At 45.3% G+C, this 20,863-nt stretch overlaps 4 protein-coding genes and 2 non-coding genes across 9 annotated transcripts in view; 3 read left to right on the forward strand and 3 right to left on the reverse strand.

The window, feature by feature from the left end:
- The window catches only part of LOC115058578 (myelin-oligodendrocyte glycoprotein-like), a 279,510-nt gene extending 270,169 nt beyond the window's left edge, over positions 1–9,341 (forward strand). The window contains exons 1-4 of one of the 3 annotated variants that reach the window (XM_029525982.1): positions 7,166–7,399; positions 8,220–8,275; positions 8,365–8,718; positions 8,994–9,341. In XM_029525982.1, the coding sequence (XP_029381842.1) occupies positions 8,227–8,275; positions 8,365–8,718; positions 8,994–9,196 (606 nt within the window). In that variant the 5' untranslated portion in view covers positions 7,166–7,399; positions 8,220–8,226 and the 3' untranslated portion in view covers positions 9,197–9,341. Of the gene's footprint in view, positions 1–7,165; positions 7,400–8,219; positions 8,276–8,364; positions 8,719–8,993 lie in introns of those variants that run through there. The other 2 variants (XM_029525980.1, XM_029525981.1) reach the window with 2 other exon arrangements.
- On the forward strand, positions 691–3,024 carry LOC115058583 (uncharacterized). Its single transcript, XM_029525991.1, has 4 exons — positions 691–920; positions 1,737–1,792; positions 1,882–2,241; positions 2,556–3,024. Coding segments are annotated over exons 1-4 (636 nt in total). The 5' UTR covers positions 691–918; the 3' UTR covers positions 2,774–3,024.
- LOC115058592 (GRB2-associated-binding protein 1-like) lies at positions 3,270–4,786 on the reverse strand. The gene is made up of 4 exons (XM_029525999.1): positions 4,683–4,786; positions 4,232–4,361; positions 3,851–3,985; positions 3,270–3,769 (listed from the first exon to the last, which is right to left on the reverse strand). The coding sequence occupies exons 2-4, from the start codon at positions 4,268–4,270 to the stop codon at positions 3,599–3,601; spliced, it is 345 nt and encodes a 114-aa protein (XP_029381859.1). The 5' UTR covers positions 4,271–4,361; positions 4,683–4,786; the 3' UTR covers positions 3,270–3,598.
- A 295-nt stretch (positions 9,342–9,636) lies between the features above and the next one.
- On the reverse strand, positions 9,637–19,440 carry LOC115058545 (GRB2-associated-binding protein 1-like). Of its 2 annotated transcripts, none has more exons than XM_029525918.1 (12): positions 19,112–19,440; positions 15,636–15,764; positions 15,394–15,559; positions 14,771–14,963; positions 13,913–14,556; positions 13,292–13,374; positions 13,099–13,208; positions 12,482–12,765; positions 11,059–11,155; positions 10,608–10,737; positions 10,227–10,361; positions 9,637–10,142 (listed from the first exon to the last, which is right to left on the reverse strand). In XM_029525918.1, exons 1-12 carry the CDS (start codon positions 19,181–19,183, stop codon positions 9,975–9,977), a joined length of 2,211 nt encoding a protein of 736 aa, XP_029381778.1. In that variant the 5' UTR covers positions 19,184–19,440; the 3' UTR covers positions 9,637–9,974. The 2 variants fall into 2 exon arrangements, with proteins under 2 accessions (XP_029381778.1, XP_029381777.1); XM_029525917.1 differs by having other exon boundaries at positions 9,637–10,145.
- Positions 11,488–11,561, forward strand: trnan-guu (transfer RNA asparagine (anticodon GUU)). The gene has a single exon. It is a non-coding gene; the product is annotated as a tRNA-Asn (tRNA).
- Positions 12,289–12,362, reverse strand: trnan-guu (transfer RNA asparagine (anticodon GUU)). Its single transcript has one exon. It is a non-coding gene; the product is annotated as a tRNA-Asn (tRNA).
- Positions 19,441–20,863: the final 1,423 nt, after the last annotated feature.

The following is a 20,863-nucleotide window of genomic DNA, read 5'->3' on the forward strand; positions in this document are numbered from 1 at the left end:
ACAGAAGAGACTCCAGCTAATGTCAAACTCAGAGCCGTGTTGTTGTCTGACAGTCTGACAGAGAAGGACGACTCAGACTTCAGTTTGTCTCCTTCGCTGATTGAACCCCAAACACAGTGAGGGAAACACCAGCAGCTTTTTCAGATACAGTTCATTTCAAACTGAAGCTGCTCATCCTTTCTCACAGCCCAGGTGAGAACAAACCTGAAACACTCTGACCAATCAGACAAGTCCTCTTCTTCTTCTGCCTTATTGGCATGTTTCAGTTTTTTACCTGAAAGAGATGTGAACTTTCATTTCCTGCCATCAGATATATTTAAATGTTGGTACGGGGAGCGAAAGGATTATTGTAAGGATTCAACATTCTGAAATTAGAAAAGAAAACCAACACCACCCTGGGAGTTTGGAGTAAATGTAAATGTTAATGGTGAGGCATGCAGGTAAGTCACACCAGGAAGGGCTGGAGACGTGGTTCAGAGTTTAACAGAGTTTAACAGAGTTCAGTTGGTCTCAATATGTGTGAAAGTGTTGCTCCAGTGGATGAGAATTACCAACAGTGAGCGGGAATACAGAGCAAAGGAAGAGACAAAGGGAGAAAAGCATGTCACTTATACCTGACACGGGGGGTGGGGTTTATACAGAAAGAGGGGGCGGGACTCACGGTTCTGCGCGTTTAGCGAAAGAAGACTAACCACGTTTTTTTCCACTCACCGAAAAAGCAGAGCAGACAGCTGCTATGTTGGAATTTAAACTGGGTCTGCAGATGGAGCTACAGGGGACGGATCTGGGAATATAAAGAACAGGAGGTCAGCAGATGAATTAACAGCACAGGACCTGAAACTGGAGGATCAATATTCTCTGCTGTCCATCTTATCGATATCTGATTCTGACCTCCAGGATCCAGCTGAAGGAGAACACATGTAGGTGCTGATTTACTGATTCTGTTTAATTCAGGATGTTCTGACTTGTTGGAGTTGATGTAAGTTCTTTAGTTAATGTGACCGTCCGACCAAAGTCTGTAAGTCTGACTGTGGAGGATTCATTCTGATGAGTCTGTTTTATTAACGACAGGTTTAGTGTTTTATTAGTGACTCGGGCTCTGAACAGAGTCACTGTTGTGATCCTGCACGTTTATTATTCTTTATATTATAATTATTCCTCTTCCGTAACAATTTTGATTCGCTTCTTGTCGGAGGGCTTTGAGTTCACCCCCCCGGACCAAAGCCCACCATGTGGGGCCTGTTTGGGATCGCTGTGCTCTGTTTTCTGGGTAGAATACGATATTTTGGCGCCGTAAACGGCGAAAACGTGGCCAAAAAACTCATTAATTCATTCATTTCCGATGAGAGACGGTGAAAATCTTCACCTTTTTCAAACCTCTCATACTTTGCTTGCGTTCTGTCACATGGTTAGACGGTTCAGTTACATCTGCCAAGTCGACTTCCTGGCAGCATATAAAGACCTGTGAACAAGGTGCAGCAGTAAAGAAGAACAGACCCGTCCTGTTCCTGTTAAAAAAATGGAAACCTCGTTTTGCTTTAACTTCCTGTTTCTGTCTGACTCCATCTACAGTCATAAAGTCGTCACTGCAGCTCATCCAGTTTTCCTCCAACTGATGGATCAGCATCAGAACCAGATATCTTTACTGATCCTCAGGAGGAAATTGTTGAAATCAATCTTTATTTAAATCTATCACAATGATGTCTGTGACCTTTGACCTGTGTCTCCTCCCACAGGGAGAAGATGATGTGGAGGATCCTTCTGCTCTTCAAACTGACCTCCAGAGTCTGTGGTGAGTTTACTCCAACACTTTCTGATCCAGAAATAATCCAAGTCCTCAGTGAGTCTGGTCCTCACTGTCCCTCTCTGTCTCCTCCACAGGGACATTTGTAGTGACTGTGGGACAGAGCTCCTATCAGGCAGAGGAGAACCAGAACATCAGTCTGGACTGGACCTTCACCAGACCAGATCCTTTTAGGATCAGCTATGTTTATATCACCTGTAGACACATAACTGATCTCAGAGTCTCAGTCCTGTATCGTCTGTTTGAGGGTGATGAGGTTCCACAGTCTGAGGATAAACAGTTTTCAGGACGAGTCCAGTCTGACAGAGACGTCCTCAGAGAAGGACGACTCAGACTTCATGTGTCCAGACTCAGGACTGAGGACTCTGGACTGTACCGGTGTGAAGTTATCACTCATCAAGGTCGAGGCTCCGACAGATGTAACCTCACTGTCTCCGGTGAGTTGAAGAGTTTTCAGACCTCCTCAGACCTCCTCAGTCCTCCTCAGACCTCCTCAGTCCTCCTCAGACCTCCTCAGTCCTCCTCAGTCCTCCTCAGTCCTCCTCAGTCCTCCTCAGACCTCCTCAGTCCTCCTCAGTCCTCCTCAGTCCTCCTCAGACCCCCTCAGACAGTTAAACTCTCTTCTTGTGGACCTTCTCAGTGTTGTACAGTCTGTGCTGCTGAACTGGACTTTATGAGTTTGACAGTTCAGCTCTTTATTATTTACTGAGTTTGTCAGAGACTCAGATGTCTTTTCATTTTCCCTTCACAGCAGCTGTTGAGAGACCAGAACCTCAAAAAGATGAACCTTCTGAGGGACCAGAACCTGAGGGACCAGAACCTGGACTGGATCGTGGCAGGATCGGGCTCCTTGTTGGACTGGGATCAGCAGCAGCAGTAGCAGCAGCAGTAGCAGTTGTTGTAGCAATAATAGTTGTCCTGGTTAGAACAGCAGTCCTCTTAACGTCCTCCTGTCTCTCCATCATCTGATATTTATAACCAGCTGAGGTTGATCCAGATCCTGAAGTCTGTCTGAGCAGGTCGTCCCTCCTCAGCTCCTCCTAAAGTCCTGACATGTAAATATGACTGTTGTTGCACTTTAATCTGATCTGCTGCATTAATGACTTTCTACCTTCTATTTCTACTGAAGCTTCACCTGCAGATAGAAACACTGAAGAGTGTTCTTTAATTCATCTTTATTTTTTAAATTAATATTTATGCTGTAAATAAACTTTATTATAATAAATTAACCTTTATGTTGTGAGTCCAGTTTCTGCCTGTCTTCTCTCAGACTGTTTCTGTTCTATCGGCTTCCTGTTTTATTTTTTATTTATTGAAAAGTTGTCTGTGTAAAAATATAAAAATTATATTTAAAATCATTTAAAATTTATATTAGCTATAAAATAGCTCATATGAATCAACATCATTCACTCTAATGTTGACATAAAATACAATAAACTTTTTTATTTGATTGATTTTGACAGAAAGACAAATAAACACAAACTCACACAGTTCAAATTTAAATTTACAACAAGATAAAATGTCTTTTCTATTTCATTCATTTCTCGATGATTTAAAGTTAAATGAACACATTTCTTCATTCTGAAAGAATTTTTGGGGGTCTATTTTTGTTTTTGCAGTTTTTTTAGGGGAATATTGTAGTTTCATGACCTGGTCTGATATTCTGGAGACTAAATGAAGTTTTTGAAGATTGCGGCCATGTTTGGTTTTATCAGAGGAAACTGAATCTACCCCTAAAAACTCTGATCCTTTTAATCACTTTTAATCAAAGCCATGAGATGTTTTTGTAGATGTCTAGCTCTTCTCCTTCTCTGTGGACATCCTCCCATCATGCCATGCTTCCCTGGTGTTCCTCAGGGCCTTGGTCCTTTTGGGGTCCACCACCACGTAGTCCACGCGGGTGCGCTCGCCACCGCCGGCCTGCTTGTCGTCGCCACTTCCGCTTTTGCCCATGCAATGTTTCTGCTTACGAATGCAGACAAACACGGTCTTCACGTTGTGTTATTGTAGAGAGAATGAATAAAAACGTGAGAGTGAATTAGCCACCTGTCTCGTCGGTGTTGACCGCCCGGTGTGGAGGTCCAGGTCCAGGTACTCCACCTGTTTGTCACCTCTGGCTCGCTGTAACAGCGGGCTGCTGATGCCACCCTCCGAGGCTCGATGCAGCATCAGCCTCAGAGACTGCAGATACAAACAGAAAACAGGAGGCAATAATAGTCTTTTTTATTTTGGCTTCATGTTTGGGCTCCTCCACCTCCTGAGGGAGCTCCGAATCTTTCAATGCTAAACGCTTCGCACAGTTAGTTTTTAACATCAGTGACAGCAGATTTGAGATCTCCAAGTGGGGTCAGAAATAAGATCTGAAAAGGAAAGGAAGGAAGGACGGAGAGGAGGAGACACAAACAGGTAAAAGGTGGAGTTGGTCACCTGCTCCCCGGCGCTGTAACTGAGGTTGGAGGTCGTCATGGCGACGTAATTGTCATCGGGGTCGTCGGAGTCGGAGGATGGGGACGAGCTGTGAGACGAGCTCGGCCTGATGGAGTGACGTCTGGAGCCACTGAGGACGAAGACAAGTAACTGATGAACTGATGAAAACATCGTCATCACACCGTCTCTGGGACATCAGAGCCGAAACAGTCAGCCGAGGAAATTTAAAGTAACGGTCACAAACAAACACCAAATGTCACAAATCATTAACGAAGACATCACTTCATCGTTTGATAAAAGTAAAGACTGCATGATAACACTCTGCTGCTTGTCTCTCCCTTTCAGCTTGGGATCAGTTGCAGTTCAGACTTGAGGCCTCACGGTGGCAGCAGAGTCCCTCAGAGCTCCCTCCATTTTTGGTGGCCCGCCACTGATCCCTCTCTCGACTTACTCTCGTGTGAAGGTCCTGGTGACAGGTGAGCGGACGGGGGGCGGGACTTCCTGCCAGTCCTGCTGCAGTGGCGTGATGTCCAGTGGAGCTGGTTTCACTGGGAGGAAGAGAAACGGAGTTTTCACTTCTCTGCCATTCCTCGTAGGAGAAGGGAAAACTTTTTGTGTGCTCGCCCACCAACTTTTCTCTGTCAGTGTCAGGCGGTTCGTTAAAGTGATGCTACTTCGTACCAATATGACGTCAGTGTTCTGTCCGAAATGTCCAAAAAGGACAGTGTTTACAAATTAACTAAATTAATTAATTAATTAAGCTGAGATCTTCCACATTTGACCAAATTAGAAATACTTGTTGGGGCGGAGACTAAAAGGCCTGGCCACACCCACACTTTCCCACAAGTCTCTGTGGCGCAACTGGTTAGCGCGTTCGGCTGTTAACCGAAAGGTTGGTTCAAGCCCACCCAGGGACGGGTGGGTGACAGCTAATCTAAGAGTCCTTCAACATAAACCTCAGGCGTCCAATTTGGCCTGAGTACTAATAAATTAATGAACACATCATCATGGTGATGACCATCACTGATGAAGGCCACACCCCTTTAGCAAGCACATGTTTCAGTGGACGCGGTCGGCTGTTAACTGAAAGGTTGGTGGTTCAAGCCCAGCTACGCAGGGTGTAGCCTCCATTTTCAATCCCCATCCACGAACATTTGATGTTTTGTTTGTTCATTTTCCCTTCACAGCAGCTGTTGGGAGACCAGAACCTCAAAAAGATGAACCTTCTGAGGGACCAGAACCTGGACTGGATCGTGGCAGGATCGGGCTCCTTGTTGGACTGGGATCAGTAGCAGCAGTAATAGTAGCAATAATAGTTGTCCTGGTTAGAACAGCAGTCCTCTAAACGTCCTCCTGTCTCTCCATCATCTGATATTTATAACCAGCTGAGGTTGATCCAGATCCTGAAGTCTGTCTGAGCAGGTCGTCCCTCCTCAGCTCCTCCTAAAGTCCTGACATGTAAATATGACTGTTGTTGCACTTTAATCTGATCTGCTGCATTAATGACTTTCTACCTTCTATTTCTACTGAAGCTTCACCTGCAGATAGAAACACTAAAGAGTGTTCTTTAATTCATCTTTATTTTGTAAATACACTTTTATACTGTAAATAAACCTTTATATAATAAATCTTTATGTTGTGAGTCCAGTTTCTGCCTGTCTTCTCTCAGACTGATGTGTTTCTGTTTTATTCATTTGTGTACAGGAAGCTCTTATTTCAGAAGAGGACACGAGTCTCCACGTCTCGCTCTGCAGGACTCTGACTCTTCTTCCTGTCAGTGGTTCAGTCTACTGTATCCAATCTACTGTTCAACTTCGGTAAAAAGGAAAACGGTGAACCGTCGAACCAACTCTCCTTTTATACCCTGACCCTCTGCTGAGCAGTGATTGGCTGTTCGGTCTCCACTGTCTTCAAGGTACAGACAGACTTTTGAAGAAGGAAGCTGAAGGAAACATGAAGATCACCAACAACCTTCAATGTCTGTTCAAAATAAAACTCTGCTCTGCAGCCAAGACATCAAACTGCTGTCAAAATCAACCCTCAGCAGTTTTCTCACACAAGTTCGACATGTGAAAGCATGTTAGGCTGTATAACCTGATCCAGAGGATAAACAGGAGGTTGAGTTTGGTTCACAATCACAGCATAAACACTGCTGGCTGGACACATCATGTTAGAAAATCCTCATGAGCCAAGGAGCACAGTCAGGCAGTCTGTCCCTGAATATCTGGATCTGTGTTTGGACTTTAACTGTGACAGAAGAGACTCCAGCTAATGTCAAACTCAGAGCCGTGTTGTTGTCTGACAGTGTGACAGAGAAGGACGACTCAGACTTCAGTTTGTCTCCTTCGCTGATTGAACCCCAAACACAGTGAGGGAAACACCAGCAGCTTTTTCAGATACAGTTCATTTCAAACTGAAGCTGCTCATCCTTTCTCACAGCCCAGGTGAGAACAAACCTGAAACACTCTGACCAATCAGACAAGTCCTCTTCTTCTTCTGCCTTATTGGCATGTTTCAGTTTTTTACCTGAATGAGATGTGAACTTTCATTTCCTGCCATCAGATATATTTAAATGTTGGTACGGGGGAGCGAAAGGATTATTGTAAGGATTCAACATTCTGAAATTAGAAAAGAAAACCAACACCACCCTGGGAGTTTGGAGTAAATGTAAATGTTAATGGTGAGTCATGCAGGTAAGTCATACCAGGAAGGGCTGGAGACGTGGTTCAGAGTTTAACAGAGTTCAGTTGGTCTCAATATGTGTGAAAGTGTTGCTCCAGTGGATGAGAATTACCAACAGTGAGCGGGAATACAGAGCAAAGGAAGACCCAAAGGGAGAAAAGCACGTCACTTATACCTGACACGGGGGGGCGGGGTTTATACAGGAAGAGGGGGCGGGGCTCACGGTTCTGCGCGTTTAGCGAAAGAAGACTAACCACGTTTTTTTCCACTCACCGAAAAAGCAGAGCAGACAGCTGCTATGTTGGAATTTAAACTGGGTCTGCAGATGGAGCTACAGGGGACGGATCTGGGAATATAAAGAACAGGAGGTCAGCAGATGAATTAACAGCACAGGACCTGAAACTGGAGGATCAATATTCTCTGCTGTCCATCTTATCGATATCTGATTCTGACCTCCAGGATCCAGCTGAAGGAGAACACATGTAGGTGCTGATTTACTGATTCTGTTTAATTCAGGATGTTCTGACTTGTTGGAGTTGATGTAAGTTCTTTAGTTAATGTGACCGTCCGACCAAAGTCTGTAAGTCTGACTGTGGAGGATTCATTCTGATGAGTCTGTTTTATTAACGACAGGTTTAGTGTTTTATTAGTGACTCGGGCTCTGAACAGAGTCACTGTTGTGATCCTGCACGTTTATTATTCTTTATATTATAATTATTCCTCTTCCGTAACAATTTTGATTCGCTTCTTGTCGGAGGGCTTTGAGTTCACCCCCCCGGACCAAAGCCCACCATGTGGGGCCTGTTTGGGATCGCTGTGCTCTGTTTTCTGGGTAGAATACGATATTTTGGCGCCGTAAACGGCGAAAACGTGGCCAAAAAACTCATTAATTCATTCATTCATTTCCGATGAGAGACGGTGAAAATCTTCACCTTTTTCAAACCTCTCATACTTTGCTTGCGTTCTGTCACATGGTTAGACGGTTCAGTTACATCTGCCAAGTCGACTTCCTGGCAGCATATAAAGGCCTGTGAACAAGGAGGAGCAGCAGTAAAGAAGAACAGACCCGCCCTGTTAGTCTGTTAAAAAATGGAAACCACATTTTGCTTTAACTTCCTGTTTCTGTCTGACTCCATCTGCAGTCATAAAGTCGTCACTGCAGCTCATCCAGTTTTCCTCCAACTGATGGATCAGCATCAGAACCAGATATCTTTACTGATCCTCAGGAGGAAATTGTTGAAATCAATCTTTATTTAAATCGATCACGATGATGTCTGTGACCTTTGACCTGTGTCTCCTCCCACAGGGAGAAGATGATGTGGAGGATCCTTCTGCTCTTCACACTGACCTCCAGAGTCTGTGGTGAGTTTACTCCAACACTTTCTGATCCAGAAATAATCCAAGTCCTCAGTGAGTCTGGTCCTCACTGTCCCTCTCTGTCTCCTCCACAGGGACATTTGTAGTGACTGTGGGACAGAGCTCCTATCAGGCAGAGGAGAACCAGAACATCAGTCTGGACTGGACCTTCACCAGACCAGATCCTTTTAGGATCAGCTATGTTTATATTCTCTGTGAAAAAATACCTGATCAGAGAGTCCTGTATCGTCTGTTTGAGGGTGATGAGGTTCCACAGTCTGAGGATAAACAGTTTTCAGGACGAGTCCAGTCTGACAGAGACGTCCTCAGAGAAGGACGACTCAGACTTCATGTGTCCAGACTCAGGACTGAGGACTCTGGACTGTATGAGTGTGAAGTTATCACTCATCAAGGTCGAGGCTCCGACAGATGTAACCTCACTGTCTCAGGTGAGTTGAAGAGTTTTCAGACCTCCTCAGACCTCCTCAGACCTCCTCAGTCCTCCTCAGACCCCCTCAGTCCTCCTCAGACCTCCTCAGTCCTCCTCAGACCTCCTCAGACCTCCTCAGACCCCCTCAGACAGTTAAACTCTCTTCTTGTGGACCTTCTCAGTGTTGTACAGTCTGTGCTGCTGAACTGGACTTTATGGAGTTTGACAGTTCAGCTCTTTATTATTTACTGAGTTTGTCAGAGACTCAGATGTCTTTTCATTTTCCCTTCACAGCAGCTGTTGGGAGACCAGAACCTAGACCATATAATGACTGGCTCATCCTCGTTGGACTGGGATCAGTAGCAGCAGCAGTAGCAGTTGTTGTAGCAATAATAGTTGTCCTGGTCAAACAGCAGTCCTCTAAACGTCCTCCTGTCTCTCCATCATCTGATATTTATAACCAGCTGAGGTTGATCCAGATCCTGAAGTCTGTCTGAGCAGGTCGTCCCTCCTCAGCTCCTCCTAAAGTCCTGACATGTAAATATGACTGTTGTTGCACTTTAATCTGATCTGCTGCATTAATGACTTTCTACCTTCTATTTCTACTGAAGCTTCACCTGCAGATAGAAACACTGAAGAGTGTTCTTTAATTTGTCTTTATTTTTTAAATTAATATTTATGCTGTAAATAAACTTTAATATAATAAATTAACCTTTATTTGTGAGTCCAGTTTCTGCCTGTCTTCTCTCAGACTGTTTCTGTTCTATCGGCTTCCTGTTTTATTTTTTATTTATTGAAAAGTTGTCTGTGTAAAAATATAAAAATTATATTTAAAATCATTTAAAATTTATATTAGCTATAAAATAGCTCATATGAATCAACATCATTCACTCTAATGTTGACATAAAATACAATAAACTTTTTTATTTGATTGATTTTGACAGAAAGACAAATAAACACAAACTCACACAGTTCAAATTTAAATTTACAACAAGATAAAATGTCTTTTCTATTTCATTCATTTCTCGATGATTTAAAGTAAAATGAACACATTTCTTCATTCTGAAAGAATTTTTGGGGGTCTATTTTTGTTTTTGCAGTTTTTTTAGGGGAATATTGTAGTTTCATGACCTGGTCTGATATTCTGGAGACTAAATGAAGTTTTTGAAGATTGCGGCCATGTTTGGTTTTATCAGAGGAAACTGAATCTACCCCTAAAAACTCTGATCCTTTTAATCACTTTTAATCAAAGCCATGAGATGTTTTTGTAGATGTCTAGCTCTTCTCCTTCTCTGTGGACATCCTCCCATCATGCCATGCTTCCCTGGTGTTCCTCAGGGCCTTGGTCCTTTTGGGGTCCACCACCACGTAGTCCACGCGGGTGCGCTCGCCACCGCCGGCCTGCTTGTCGTCGCCACTTCCGCTTTTGCCCATGCAATGTTTCTGCTTACGAATGCAGACAAACACGGTCTTCACGTTGTGTTATTGTAGAGAGAATGAATAAAAACGTGAGAGTGAATTAGCCACCTGTCTCGTCGGTGTTGACCGCCCGGTGTGGAGGTCCAGGTCCAGGTACTCCACCTGTTTGTCACCTCTGGCTCGCTGTAACAGCGGGCTGCTGATGCCACCCTCCGAGGCTCGATGCAGCATCAGCCTCAGAGACTGCAGATACAAACAGAAAACAGGAGGCAATAATAGTCTTTTTTATTTTGGCTTCATGTTTGGGCTCCTCCACCTCCTGAGGGAGCTCCGAATCTTTCAATGCTAAACGCTTCGCACAGTTAGTTTTTAACATCAGTGACAGCAGATTTGAGATCTCCAAGTGGGGTCAGAAATAAGATCTGAAAAGGAAAGGAAGGAAGGACGGAGAGGAGGAGACACAAACAGGTAAAAGGTGGAGTTGGTCACCTGCTCCCCGGCGCTGTAACTGAGGTTGGAGGTCGTCATGGCGACGTAATTGTCATCGGGGTCGTCGGAGTCGGAGGATGGGGACGAGCTGTGAGACGAGCTCGGCCTGATGGAGTGACGTCTGGAGCCACTGAGGACGAAGACAAGTAACTGATGAACTGATGAAAACATCGTCATCACACCGTCTCTGGGACATCAGAGCCGAAACAGTCAGCCGAGGAAATTTAAAGTAACGGTCACAAACAAACACCAAATGTCACAAATCATTAACGAAGACATCACTTCATCGTTTGATAAAAGTAAAGACTGCATGATAACACTCTGCTGCTTGTCTCTCCCTTTCAGCTTGGGATCAGTTGCAGTTCAGACTTGAGGCCTCACGGTGGCAGCAGAGTCCCTCAGAGCTCCCTCCATTTTTGGTGGCCCGCCACTGATCCCTCTCTCGACTTACTCTCGTGTGAAGGTCCTGGTGACAGGTGAGCGGACGGGGGGCGGGACTTCCTGCCAGTCCTGCTGCAGTGGCGTGATGTCCAGTGGAGCTGGTTTCACTGGGAGGAAGAGAAACGGAGTTTTCACTTCTCTGCACCTCTGTCATTCCTCGTAGGAGAAGGGAAAACTTTTTGTGTGCTCGCCCACCAACTTTTCTCTGTCAGTGTCAGGCGGTTCGTTAAAGTGATGCTACTTCGTACCAACATGACGTCAGTGTTCTGTCCGAAATGTCCAAAAAGGACAGTGTTTGCAAATTAACTAAATTAATTAATTAATTAATTAAGCTGAGATCTTCCACATTCCCTAACCCTAACCCTCCACATTGACCAAATTAGAAATACTTGTTGGGGTGGAGACTAAAAGGCCTGGCCACACCCACACTTTCCCACAAGTCTCTGTGGCGCAACTGGTTAGTGCGTTCGGCTGTTAACTGAAATGTTGGTGGTTCGAGCCCACCCAGGGACGGGTGGGTGACAGCTAATCTAAGAGTCCTTCAACATAAATTTGGCCTGAGTACTAATGAATTAATGAACACATCATCATGGTGATGACCATCACTGATGAAGGCCACACCCCTTTAGCAAGCACATGTTTCTGTGGACGCGGTCGGCTGTTAACTGAAAGGTTGGTGGTTCAAGCCCAGCTACGCAGGGTGTAGCCTCCATTTTCAATCCCCATCCACGAACATTTGATGTTTTTGTTGGCATGTCTTTATCCCAGACCTCCGGCTGGTCCTAATCAGGCTTCTGACTCTCCTGTACTTTCATATTTAAAGCCAAACTGTCTTATTTGGACTTTCTTCTCTATTCGTTGGTCATTTCTCATCTTTCATTTTCCACTTCAGCTTCTTTTAGCTTTAATTATTAACCTGCTTCCACTTTGTTCAACGCGGCTGCAGCTCAAGGTCACGACAATCACACACTCAAACACACAGAAGTGCATATAAAGCGCTCGCTTATAGAAGCTTTCATATGAAATATGAATTAAGTTTCACTCAGAGTGCTGCTGCTTCATTTGAGGTTTTTACTTCCTGTGAAAAGCAGCATTTTATTTTCTTTTATGCCTTCGTGCTGTTTCACTTCCACAAACTTATATTTATTTTTTTTTGTTGTTGCTGAATTAATTTAATAGATGAATAAAAAAAAAAAGACTGTTCTTCCCATAATCTTCTGAGTGCAGCTAAAAGGCCAATCGTCCCTGGGTGGGCTTGAACCACCAACCTTTCGGTTAACAGCAGAACGCGCTAACCGATTGCGCCACAGAGACGTACTTTGCAAAAAAGGAGGTGTGGTGTTTGACAACATCTGTTCCTGTTTGTGTACTGCTGGACTGACAGGCTGTTTGTTTGCGCCCACAGAGGGACATTTTGAGCTGAACATACTCACCTTTGCGTTGTGGTTTTAGGTTGCGGTGGATTGGAGGGGGCGTTGCTTCAACCTCTGTTCCGCTGGAAGTGTTTATGGTATTCCTCCGGAGTGGCGGGGTCACGGGAGCGACCGGAGTCAGGGGGGAACTACGGAAGCCCATGTGGATGGGTGGAGGAACTTGCCTTCCCAAGGATGCCAAGTCAGTGGCGGCAGGTGCAGTGTGACTGGGAATGGGGGTCATGGGGACGTAGTTGCCATCTTGGGCCTGGACAAAGGAGTCGGAGAGAGGAGGTGGAGCCGCCCTGGAAGGGGAGAAGAAATTATATTCAACTGAAGGAGGAAATCCAGGAATCCCTGAGAGTTTCGTAAAGGGTCGCCCGGAGTCATTTAAAAGGAGCACGGAATGAATTCATTTTGGACTGTGTTGAGGATAAGAAGGTCAGTCTCAAAGGGCTGCTGGACCTGTTGGTGTTGAAGATCCCTTTTTCATTGGTCCATGGGGAGTACATCTGAGTTCTGAGGTGTTGTAGAGGTCTCTGTTTGGGTTTGTTGGGTCTGCTGGGCAGCATTTTGCCTCCAACTCTCAAGTTCAGAAAGAAAATACATTCAGCACCTGATGTGATCCGGTGACTAACCTCGGTGCAACGGGGGGCTCGGTGGTGGCAGCGCTCATGGGAACATAGTTTTCATCCACATCATCATCTTCAGAGCAAACGCTTCCCAGTGGTACCATTCCTTTATTAAACTGAGGGAGCCAAAGAAATACAGAGCCGTTTCACACCAGGAAAGACAAGAAAGAGAGAAATCTCTTTCACACTTTGAACTCACAAAGTAACTGTTGAAGCTCTCGCTAAACTCGAACATGCTGGCTCTGTCGGACAGCGACCGAGGGACGTAAAAAGACTCACAACCTGAAACACAGAGCTCAAAGTATAAAACAACAAAGAAAACAGTTCGAGAAGATAAGAAGATTAATGCCAGTCTATCCGGCTGTTTGGATTTTATGACTCATAAATATAAAGCTAGCACTAAACGCTCAAAACCAAACAGGGAAACAGAGCTGAGCTCTTGTGGGTCAAAGTTCTCGTCTAATTAACGGAACTAATGCCGATGAAATTCAGGGACAAACAGGCACAAAGTGTTTTAGCTGTGAGGAAATAATCCATCGATGCTTGGACAGAGTAAAGCTGCTTTCTGACTGAGCAGCAACGTGTATGTTTTTATTTAGATCTCCACTGAAGACGGTTTACAGCGAGTTCCCGGTCAGATCGAGCCTTTTGGATGGATGGTTGCATTTATATATTTATATCTATATAATAGATATAAATCTAATAAAGAATAAATCTCTGGTAGGTGGTGAACAAAGTGGAGCACGAACATCTTTCTCTGAAGGAGCAGGAGACCCAAACAGAGCTAAAATAAAAATAATTCAGAGAGGATGTTTCTTACCCGTCTGCGTCCATCCTGGGATAGTGACAGTGTTGCTCCTGGGCAGGTCCACACATCCATCCCGCCTCTCCGGCTCTGAGGCGGATCGGGGGAGCATGGTGGGACCTGTACCCCCAGCAGAGGCCGAGCTCTCTCCAATGAACGCCGGGGGCTTTGGCGGCCGCGGAGGAGGAGTCGGGGTGGAGGCATGGAGCTCGGCCTGGGTTAGGGAGTCCACACTGGGGGTAGAAGACGGGCGGCGAGGTGGTTGCGGTTGCGAGGTCGATGCTGGGCGGGGTATCTGGTAACCACTGATGGTTGGATGTTGCTTGGAGTGCGTGTCATCAGTGAGCGATATTGCCACGGGACGCAGGTGGAAGTCCAGGGAGTGCTTCCTGGGGTGAGGGGAGGGGTGACACCGAGGTCTGCCCGCTCGCTTATGGAGGTCTGAGGTCATGTTGGCATCCAGAGACTGGCTGAGCGGACCACTCATCGAGGCCACGCACCACGGAGCCGCCCTGAAGCCCAATGAGGACGGCTGGAGGCCGTTGGGAAGGAGAGAAGGGGACGACGAGGAGGACGAGGACGAAGAGGTGGCGTAGGGAGGAGGGTAGAGATTGTCGTTGTAGTCCGTCTCAAGAGAAGTGGGGGATCCGAGAGGAGGTCTGGAGACAGAAACCAAAATAAAAGACTTCAAGGAACAGTTGAAGCAGAAAAATCTCCACACCTTCACACGTCACAAAGTCTTTTAGAAAAGTGTGGGTGTGATCCGGGATTTAGGATAAACCTCTAATTCCTCGTTTGGGTTCAACACGTCTAAACCTGCAGCAGTCAGTTGAGCTTTTATTTTTTTATTTGAATTTATCTGTCTGTCTTCACCTGATGTGGCTCTGGCAGTGCGACAGCCACAGGTAGTCTTCTTCTGCGTGGCTGTCGGGCTCCAGCTGTCGTACGTTCACCGGGTCGTAGGGGGGCGGGGCCGACCCTGCTACCGTGGTGATGGTGGCAGCGCTCCTGGGTGAGGTCACCGTGGTGACGGAGGATGAGCTGGAGACAGGAGGCCTGTCGGGAACTGTACCAAAGGAGAGGTCGAGGAGTTACGCAAACGGCATTGTGGGTAATGAAGGTGCCAAGAAGAAGAATGCGTAGAGTTAAAAAGACAAACAATCCCTGACTCAGAGTCCGTCTGACTAAAATAGACTCCAACAAAATGAGCGAAGCAGAAACCATCAACATGAACACAGAAACACAAACAGTGACACAACAGACCAGCAGCAGCCATTATATGTCCAAAAAACAACACAAAGTTCAAATGACTGTACAACACAACAGCACATTTCTTATTCACACACCAAAGCCTGAAGAAATTTCTGCACATATTTTTCTCTCTGCATGTTTTCTCTCCTCCCACCAGGCTTCACGCTGAGTCAATCACAACCCCCGCACACAGACACACAACCATCCGATGTCAACGCACAACAAGATCCATCTGACAGTCGTACCGTCGTCAGTGGGGTTGAAGCCGCAGAGCAGGCAGATGGACGACACCCAGCGGTTCATGTCCTCCTCCGACTCAGCCACCAGGTACCAGGTCCTCTCCTCCGTCCGCAGGTCGAACACGAAGCTGCTCTCCAGCTCCTTCTTGGTGAACGACAGGCCGGCGTCCACCTGACCGGCAGAAAGGGCTTTGAGACTTTTAGCCACACCACAGGCCGATGTGCTCACCATCCAGGGGTCTTCTTACCTGCTCACACAGGTTCAGGTTGATGGTCCTGATGGGCCGGCGGGACTGCTGGTTCTTGTAGTACTGCAGGACGTCCGGTTCTCCGCTCAGGCGGCCGCTGCGCAGCACGAACCAACGCCGCTTCCACGCCTGCACAGAGACGTCCAGTCAGACGTTACGACATTCATGTTCAGATACAAAAACACCAACTTCAAGTTTCCCAGCAATGAAAAGAGTCGGTTTCTGATTCACTCTTCGGTTATCAACAGTTTAGTGTTTGTGAAGAGACTTCCTGCCGGGTGGAAATCAGTCAGACATCAGTTATTGATTATCAGTCAGTTTGGAAAATGTTTTCATGCTCCTCTCTCTCTCTCTCTCTCTCTCTCTCTTTCAAGGCAACGTTGGCGTCTCTCTCCCATGTTAAAAGTTTCACGCTCCAGTGCACATGAATGTGAACATCCTGACACACACAGTGATTGCTTTGACGCTGCTCTCAGGTCAGTGCCATCGCACGCTGAGCATTATGGGTAGAGTCCATCTCCCATGAGCGAGTCATTCAACAACACCTCATATTTCTGACATGACTCACCCCCTTTGTGTGTGTGAGAAGATTGTGTTTGTGTGTAGGTTGTGTGAGCAGAAGATACGCCATGGTCACTGAGAGGCGAGAAGCACGATGAGGAGTTTTAGTTCAGTAGCAGCAAACAGACACACACAGCCACGTTATTAACTCATAGAGGAAGAAGAGATTTAGACCTTCCAAAGCTAATTTAGAAGTGACTGGAAATGTGTGTGTGTGTGGCCGAGTTGACAACAGTCCAGCAATCCAAATCCGTCCCCATCAGTCCCGGTTTAAATGTTTCTCAACAAAACCAACGTGACCAGTTAGTGTGTTTGTGTGCGTGTGTGTGTGTGTGTGTTATGATCAAAGTACACAGCAATTAAAAACCACCCCCCCCCCGCCTTCCCTCCAAACACAGACAGGAAGAGGAAGTAGCTGAACAGGAAATGCCGGTGAGCGATGGCAGTTTGTGTTTATGCTGTTTGATGATCAGTCGTCTTCGAGCTGCTGTTGGACAAATAAAAGCAGCAGGAACTGGCACCGAATCATTTTTCTTTGGCTTCTAACTAAAGGAACGCCGTCGAGCCGCACAGTCGCTCAGTTTCTTTTTAAAACCTGTACACAGATTCAGGACGGCGGACAATGCAACTAAACTCAGTCCTTTGAATATGTATTTGCGTCATTAATGTTTAGAAATGAGTCCGTGTTCAGATGTAGCACCGTTACGCATTTAGAATGATTACAAAAGACCTGCTCAAGTTAACCTAGGTTAAAATAAACTAGGCTAAGCTAACCAAATCAAAGACAAACTAAATTACCTGAAGATTCACTTGTCTCAGATAACTTAAACTAAACTAAGATAAACAGAGCTAACCTAAGTTAAGCTAGGCTAAGATAACCTAAAGTAGTGACGCCAAAAATAATACAACTAAACTAAGCTAACCAAATCTAAGTCAAGTGAAACCAAGAGAAAATGAACGTTTTCTTTAACCCAAGATAATTTTATACTATATTTGATTTGATAGTATTGAAACTGTTTTTTCAGTTAGCTAACTTGGCAGTTAGCTTGTTGTCCTTGTAGCTTCCAGTTGTGGTGGAGCCAAAGTTATATAATATAACAACATTATCATCCGCTCAGCCGTGGAGAAGCAATAACAATAACGTATTTTCCTAAATTGCTTTCTATTATCTCTCCTTCACCTCTTCATTCTGTCCCGTCTTCTTTCCCTCCGTTTCGTTTCCTCAGCTGACCTCTGACCCCGACAGGAAGAGGGCACAATGGCTCTAAAATAACACTTCCTCCATCCTGCCTCCAAACCAAATTTAACACCAGACCTGAAAAACTGTTTTCTGTTTTTTGGTTCCTCTTTTTTCTTCTTCTCCAAACTGCAGCCATGTGACCTCAGCACACTTTTAGCTTGATGGCCGACACACAGTTGTTTTTTTGTTTTGAATCAGTGACACTCTGATCGTTAATGTGGTTCAATCAAGCAATCATTTCTTAAACTGTGCCAAATCCAAATCCATTTTCTTTATTGAGCTAAAACAAGTGAGAAGGAGAAGGTGAATCTAAATTCCTCTGTACTCTGTCCTGATTGGAGGACACCGTAGCCCCGCCCCCTAATAAATCTGCTGCTTTCTGGTCTACTTTCCTGGAAAAAAAAAAACAAAAACAAAACATTGTGTTATATTTCAGACTGAGACCATAAACTCATCAGGAAAATGTTTACTGAGGAGGAGGAGCTTTTTCCCATAGACTTCAATACAAGGGAGGAGGAAGGACATTTTCCCATAGACTTCAACACTGTCTGACTTCTCTTTATGCAGTCGCCCTTATAAACAGTGTGTGGTTTGACCTGATGTGTGTATCTGTGTGTGTCTGTGTGTGAGTGACATTTGTTTTTGGGCTGAAGTTGCAGATTTTTACTTCATCATTCTCTTTTGTTTTGTTCCAGCCGTGTGTGTGTGTGTGTGTGTGTGTGTACACACATGTTTCCAAACTAAATCTTCAGGGAGCCCCCCCCCCCTCCAAATGGGCCCAGCTGAGAGCGATTAGCTTATTACATAACACACACACACACTCAGTTTTTGAGGGAGTGAATGATGAGGTTCTCTTTGTGAACTTTGGCCCACTCCTACACACACACACAGTTTGTGCGAGTGTGTGTGTTGACAGTCGACACACAGCTGGCCCCACTGTGTGTGTGTGTGTACACACTGGGTTGTGTATACCATCATGGCTGAATGTATACACACTCCTCTGTCCGCTCCCACCTGCTGATGAAGGCTTTCTTTTACAGCCCATGATGTCAGCCAAAGGGATTGTGGGTAACGGAGTCTATTAATCTAAAACAGATAAACTTCTCTCTCTCTTCTTTTTTTTTTTGTCGTACTTTTCAGAAGTGTCCGGACAGACGGAGGCTCCTGTTTGTTCCTCCTTCACTTTCACAGCATGAGAGAGGAAACGAAGGAGGAAGGGAGAGAGATGAATGAAAGGAGAGATGGGATCAGCTCAACTCATTGGCAAGGCATGCCAGTTATGCAGTGTGTGTGTGTGTGTGTGTGTGTGTGGTGCTGCCTAAGCTGCTTCTTTACTGGAAAGTGAGCGCTGTCAGACGATCGTCCTCGGCTGATTTCAAACGCTCCTGATCTTCTTCTTTTCTTCGCCTCCTTCTGTGTTTTCACTTCTGACCGATTCAAGCTGCCTTCACGTGTTTGTGTCTCACAGCAATTTGGACATGAGGACACATTTCAGAGGACAAAAGTCTTCTTACTGTTTGTGTCAGTGACCTTGTCCACTGTTGTTGGGCTCCTGTGTTTTTATATTGTAAATATTTAACAGATAGTTAATGTGTCATGTGACAGCTGCTCTGCAGGATCTTTTACTCCTTTATGGTTGTAACTCTGTTCAGCAGGATAAATAAACTGTACTCACATATCGACGCAGCTTCTTCTCTGGAGGTGATTTCCTCAGCCAGCCTTCACACACCACATCCCCTCTGCTCATCCTCAAGACAATCAATCAGTCAATCAATCGGTCAATCAGCAGGTCAATCAGCTTCCTGTCAGCTGATCAGGCTCAACCAATCAGGCGTCAGATGGGTTCGCCAGGTCCAGCTGGAAAAGTGTTCAAGTGTCCACTCAGAGAAGCAGAATCAGCTGATCCCTCTGCTGACGGAGGAGCGAAGGAGTCACACCTCCGTCTGAGAGAGCTTCTGCTTCCCAGCAGTCCCTCATCCCTTCCTCCCTCCCTCTCTCTCTGGTCGTGCGACAGCCAAACACAATGGCTCAGCTCGGACATTCCTTCAGTCCTCTCCTCCCACTTTCCCCTCCTCCTCCTCCTCATCACTCCACCAGGAAACTCCCCCTGTGGATATGAACAGAATGTGGATGTGAGTTTTTCTGTCCTTCAAGGGACGGGTGGAAAAACTGATGTTTCCTTCACAATAAGAGCCTCCAGGCTGCTGCCTCTGAGTAGTTTTGTTTTAAAACCCTTTTCAGGTTCTCCTGCTGTCTGAGGGCACTCCTCCAGGTTCCTCCTGCAGGTGATCTGGTCCCTGTGATGGACTGGAGCCCCGTCCAAGTTGTATCCCACTGAAATGATCAGCAAATAATTACGGTGAATTTGTCAGCTGGCTCTGAACAGAATTGTTGGTTTGGTTTAAGGCCGAAGATTTCAGAAAGTCCTTCAGTGATATTCTAAACAAACTGAGTTACAATAAACTGGTTTTTAAATGACACGTTCAGATAAAGTCAAAGTAACTCTGACCTCCGCTGGTTCATGTTTAGTACTACAAGTCAAAAACACACATTTCTGTTCTTCATGTGCAGGTATTGAATAAAAACACACCCAGAAATGTTTTACGTTCCGGCTCACGTTTCATCGATGTGACAGACTCATTTTAATTCATTTAAATACACATCAGTCGTTTCTGACATCAAGGTCATTTGGATGCTCATCCTCACGGAGGCAGATTGATTTACTTCAGTGAATAATAAAACTGGAAACTGATGATGTCAGGACCAGATTTTGAATATGACATCAGTGTTTTTACAGAACAGGTGTGATTGTTGAGATTGGGTTGTTGTGTCATCGCTTTATTTTTCAGCAGATATCGAGTGTTGGCGAGCGTTTCTTCGTTCAGTTTCCTCCTGAATCTGAAGGTTGTTGTCTCCTCTGAACGTGATTTCATTTAGCAAAAGAATTCAACAATAATGTTGCAGAAGAAGTTGTGTGGCAGTTTAACTCTTTCAGATTGTACTTTTGTCGGGAAACACACGATGACTAAGAAAAAGGAGAACTGCTTTGCAGATTTCCATAATCAGAAACATCAGTAGCTCCGTCTGTGATGGCGTGGAAGGAAAAGCTGAAGCTCGAGCAGATTTGCATCAGACTTAAAGTATATCGTGGCAATACATAAATTAGATACCACAAATAGCTTTGTGAGATGCAAAAGAGTCCACCTTCAGACATGCAAACACAAAAATAAATCATCGATGCCGTCACACACACGCATCGATATATACCTGGATTCAGACATCTGTGGTGGCGTTTGGAGATCAGCTGTGAAGCTAAAAGGGTGAGCATCACTTCAAACTTTGGTGAAAAGTCGTCATATCGCACTTTATCGCTTTGTGTGTCTTTTCCGCCTTGAAACAGCTTATTTAAGTTGCTGAATGTCAAGAT

Source organism: Echeneis naucrates, chromosome 18 (genome assembly GCF_900963305.1).
Source record: "Echeneis naucrates chromosome 18, fEcheNa1.1, whole genome shotgun sequence".
In the NCBI taxonomy this organism is placed as follows: Eukaryota; Metazoa; Chordata; class Actinopteri; order Carangiformes; family Echeneidae; genus Echeneis; species Echeneis naucrates.

Excerpts from the sequence above, each read along its gene's own strand:
- LOC115058583 (XM_029525991.1), top strand. Across the intron at positions 1,793-1,881 it reads ACTGACCTCCAGAGTCTGTG|GGACATTTGTAGTGACTGTG; the intron begins GTGAGTTTACTC and ends TCTCCTCCACAG. Across the intron at positions 2,242-2,555 it reads ATGTAACCTCACTGTCTCCG|CAGCTGTTGAGAGACCAGAA; the intron begins GTGAGTTGAAGA and ends TTCCCTTCACAG.
- LOC115058592 (XM_029525999.1), bottom strand. The coding sequence starts at position 4,270 with ATGACGACCTCCAACCTCAGTTACAGCGCCGGGGAGCAG. Across the intron at positions 3,986-4,231 it reads GTTACAGCGCCGGGGAGCAG|TCTCTGAGGCTGATGCTGCA; the intron begins GTGACCAACTCC and ends TTGTATCTGCAG. Across the intron at positions 3,770-3,850 it reads GGTCAACACCGACGAGACAG|CAGAAACATTGCATGGGCAA; the intron begins GTGGCTAATTCA and ends TGCATTCGTAAG.
- LOC115058545 (XM_029525917.1), bottom strand. The coding sequence starts at position 19,183 with ATGAGCAGAGGGGATGTGGTGTGTGAAGGCTGGCTGAGGAAATCACCT. Across the intron at positions 13,209-13,291 it reads AGAGCTTCAACAGTTACTTT|TTTAATAAAGGAATGGTACC; the intron begins GTGAGTTCAAAG and ends TGGCTCCCTCAG. Across the intron at positions 10,362-10,607 it reads GTTACAGCGCCGGGGAGCAG|TCTCTGAGGCTGATGCTGCA; the intron begins GTGACCAACTCC and ends TTGTATCTGCAG.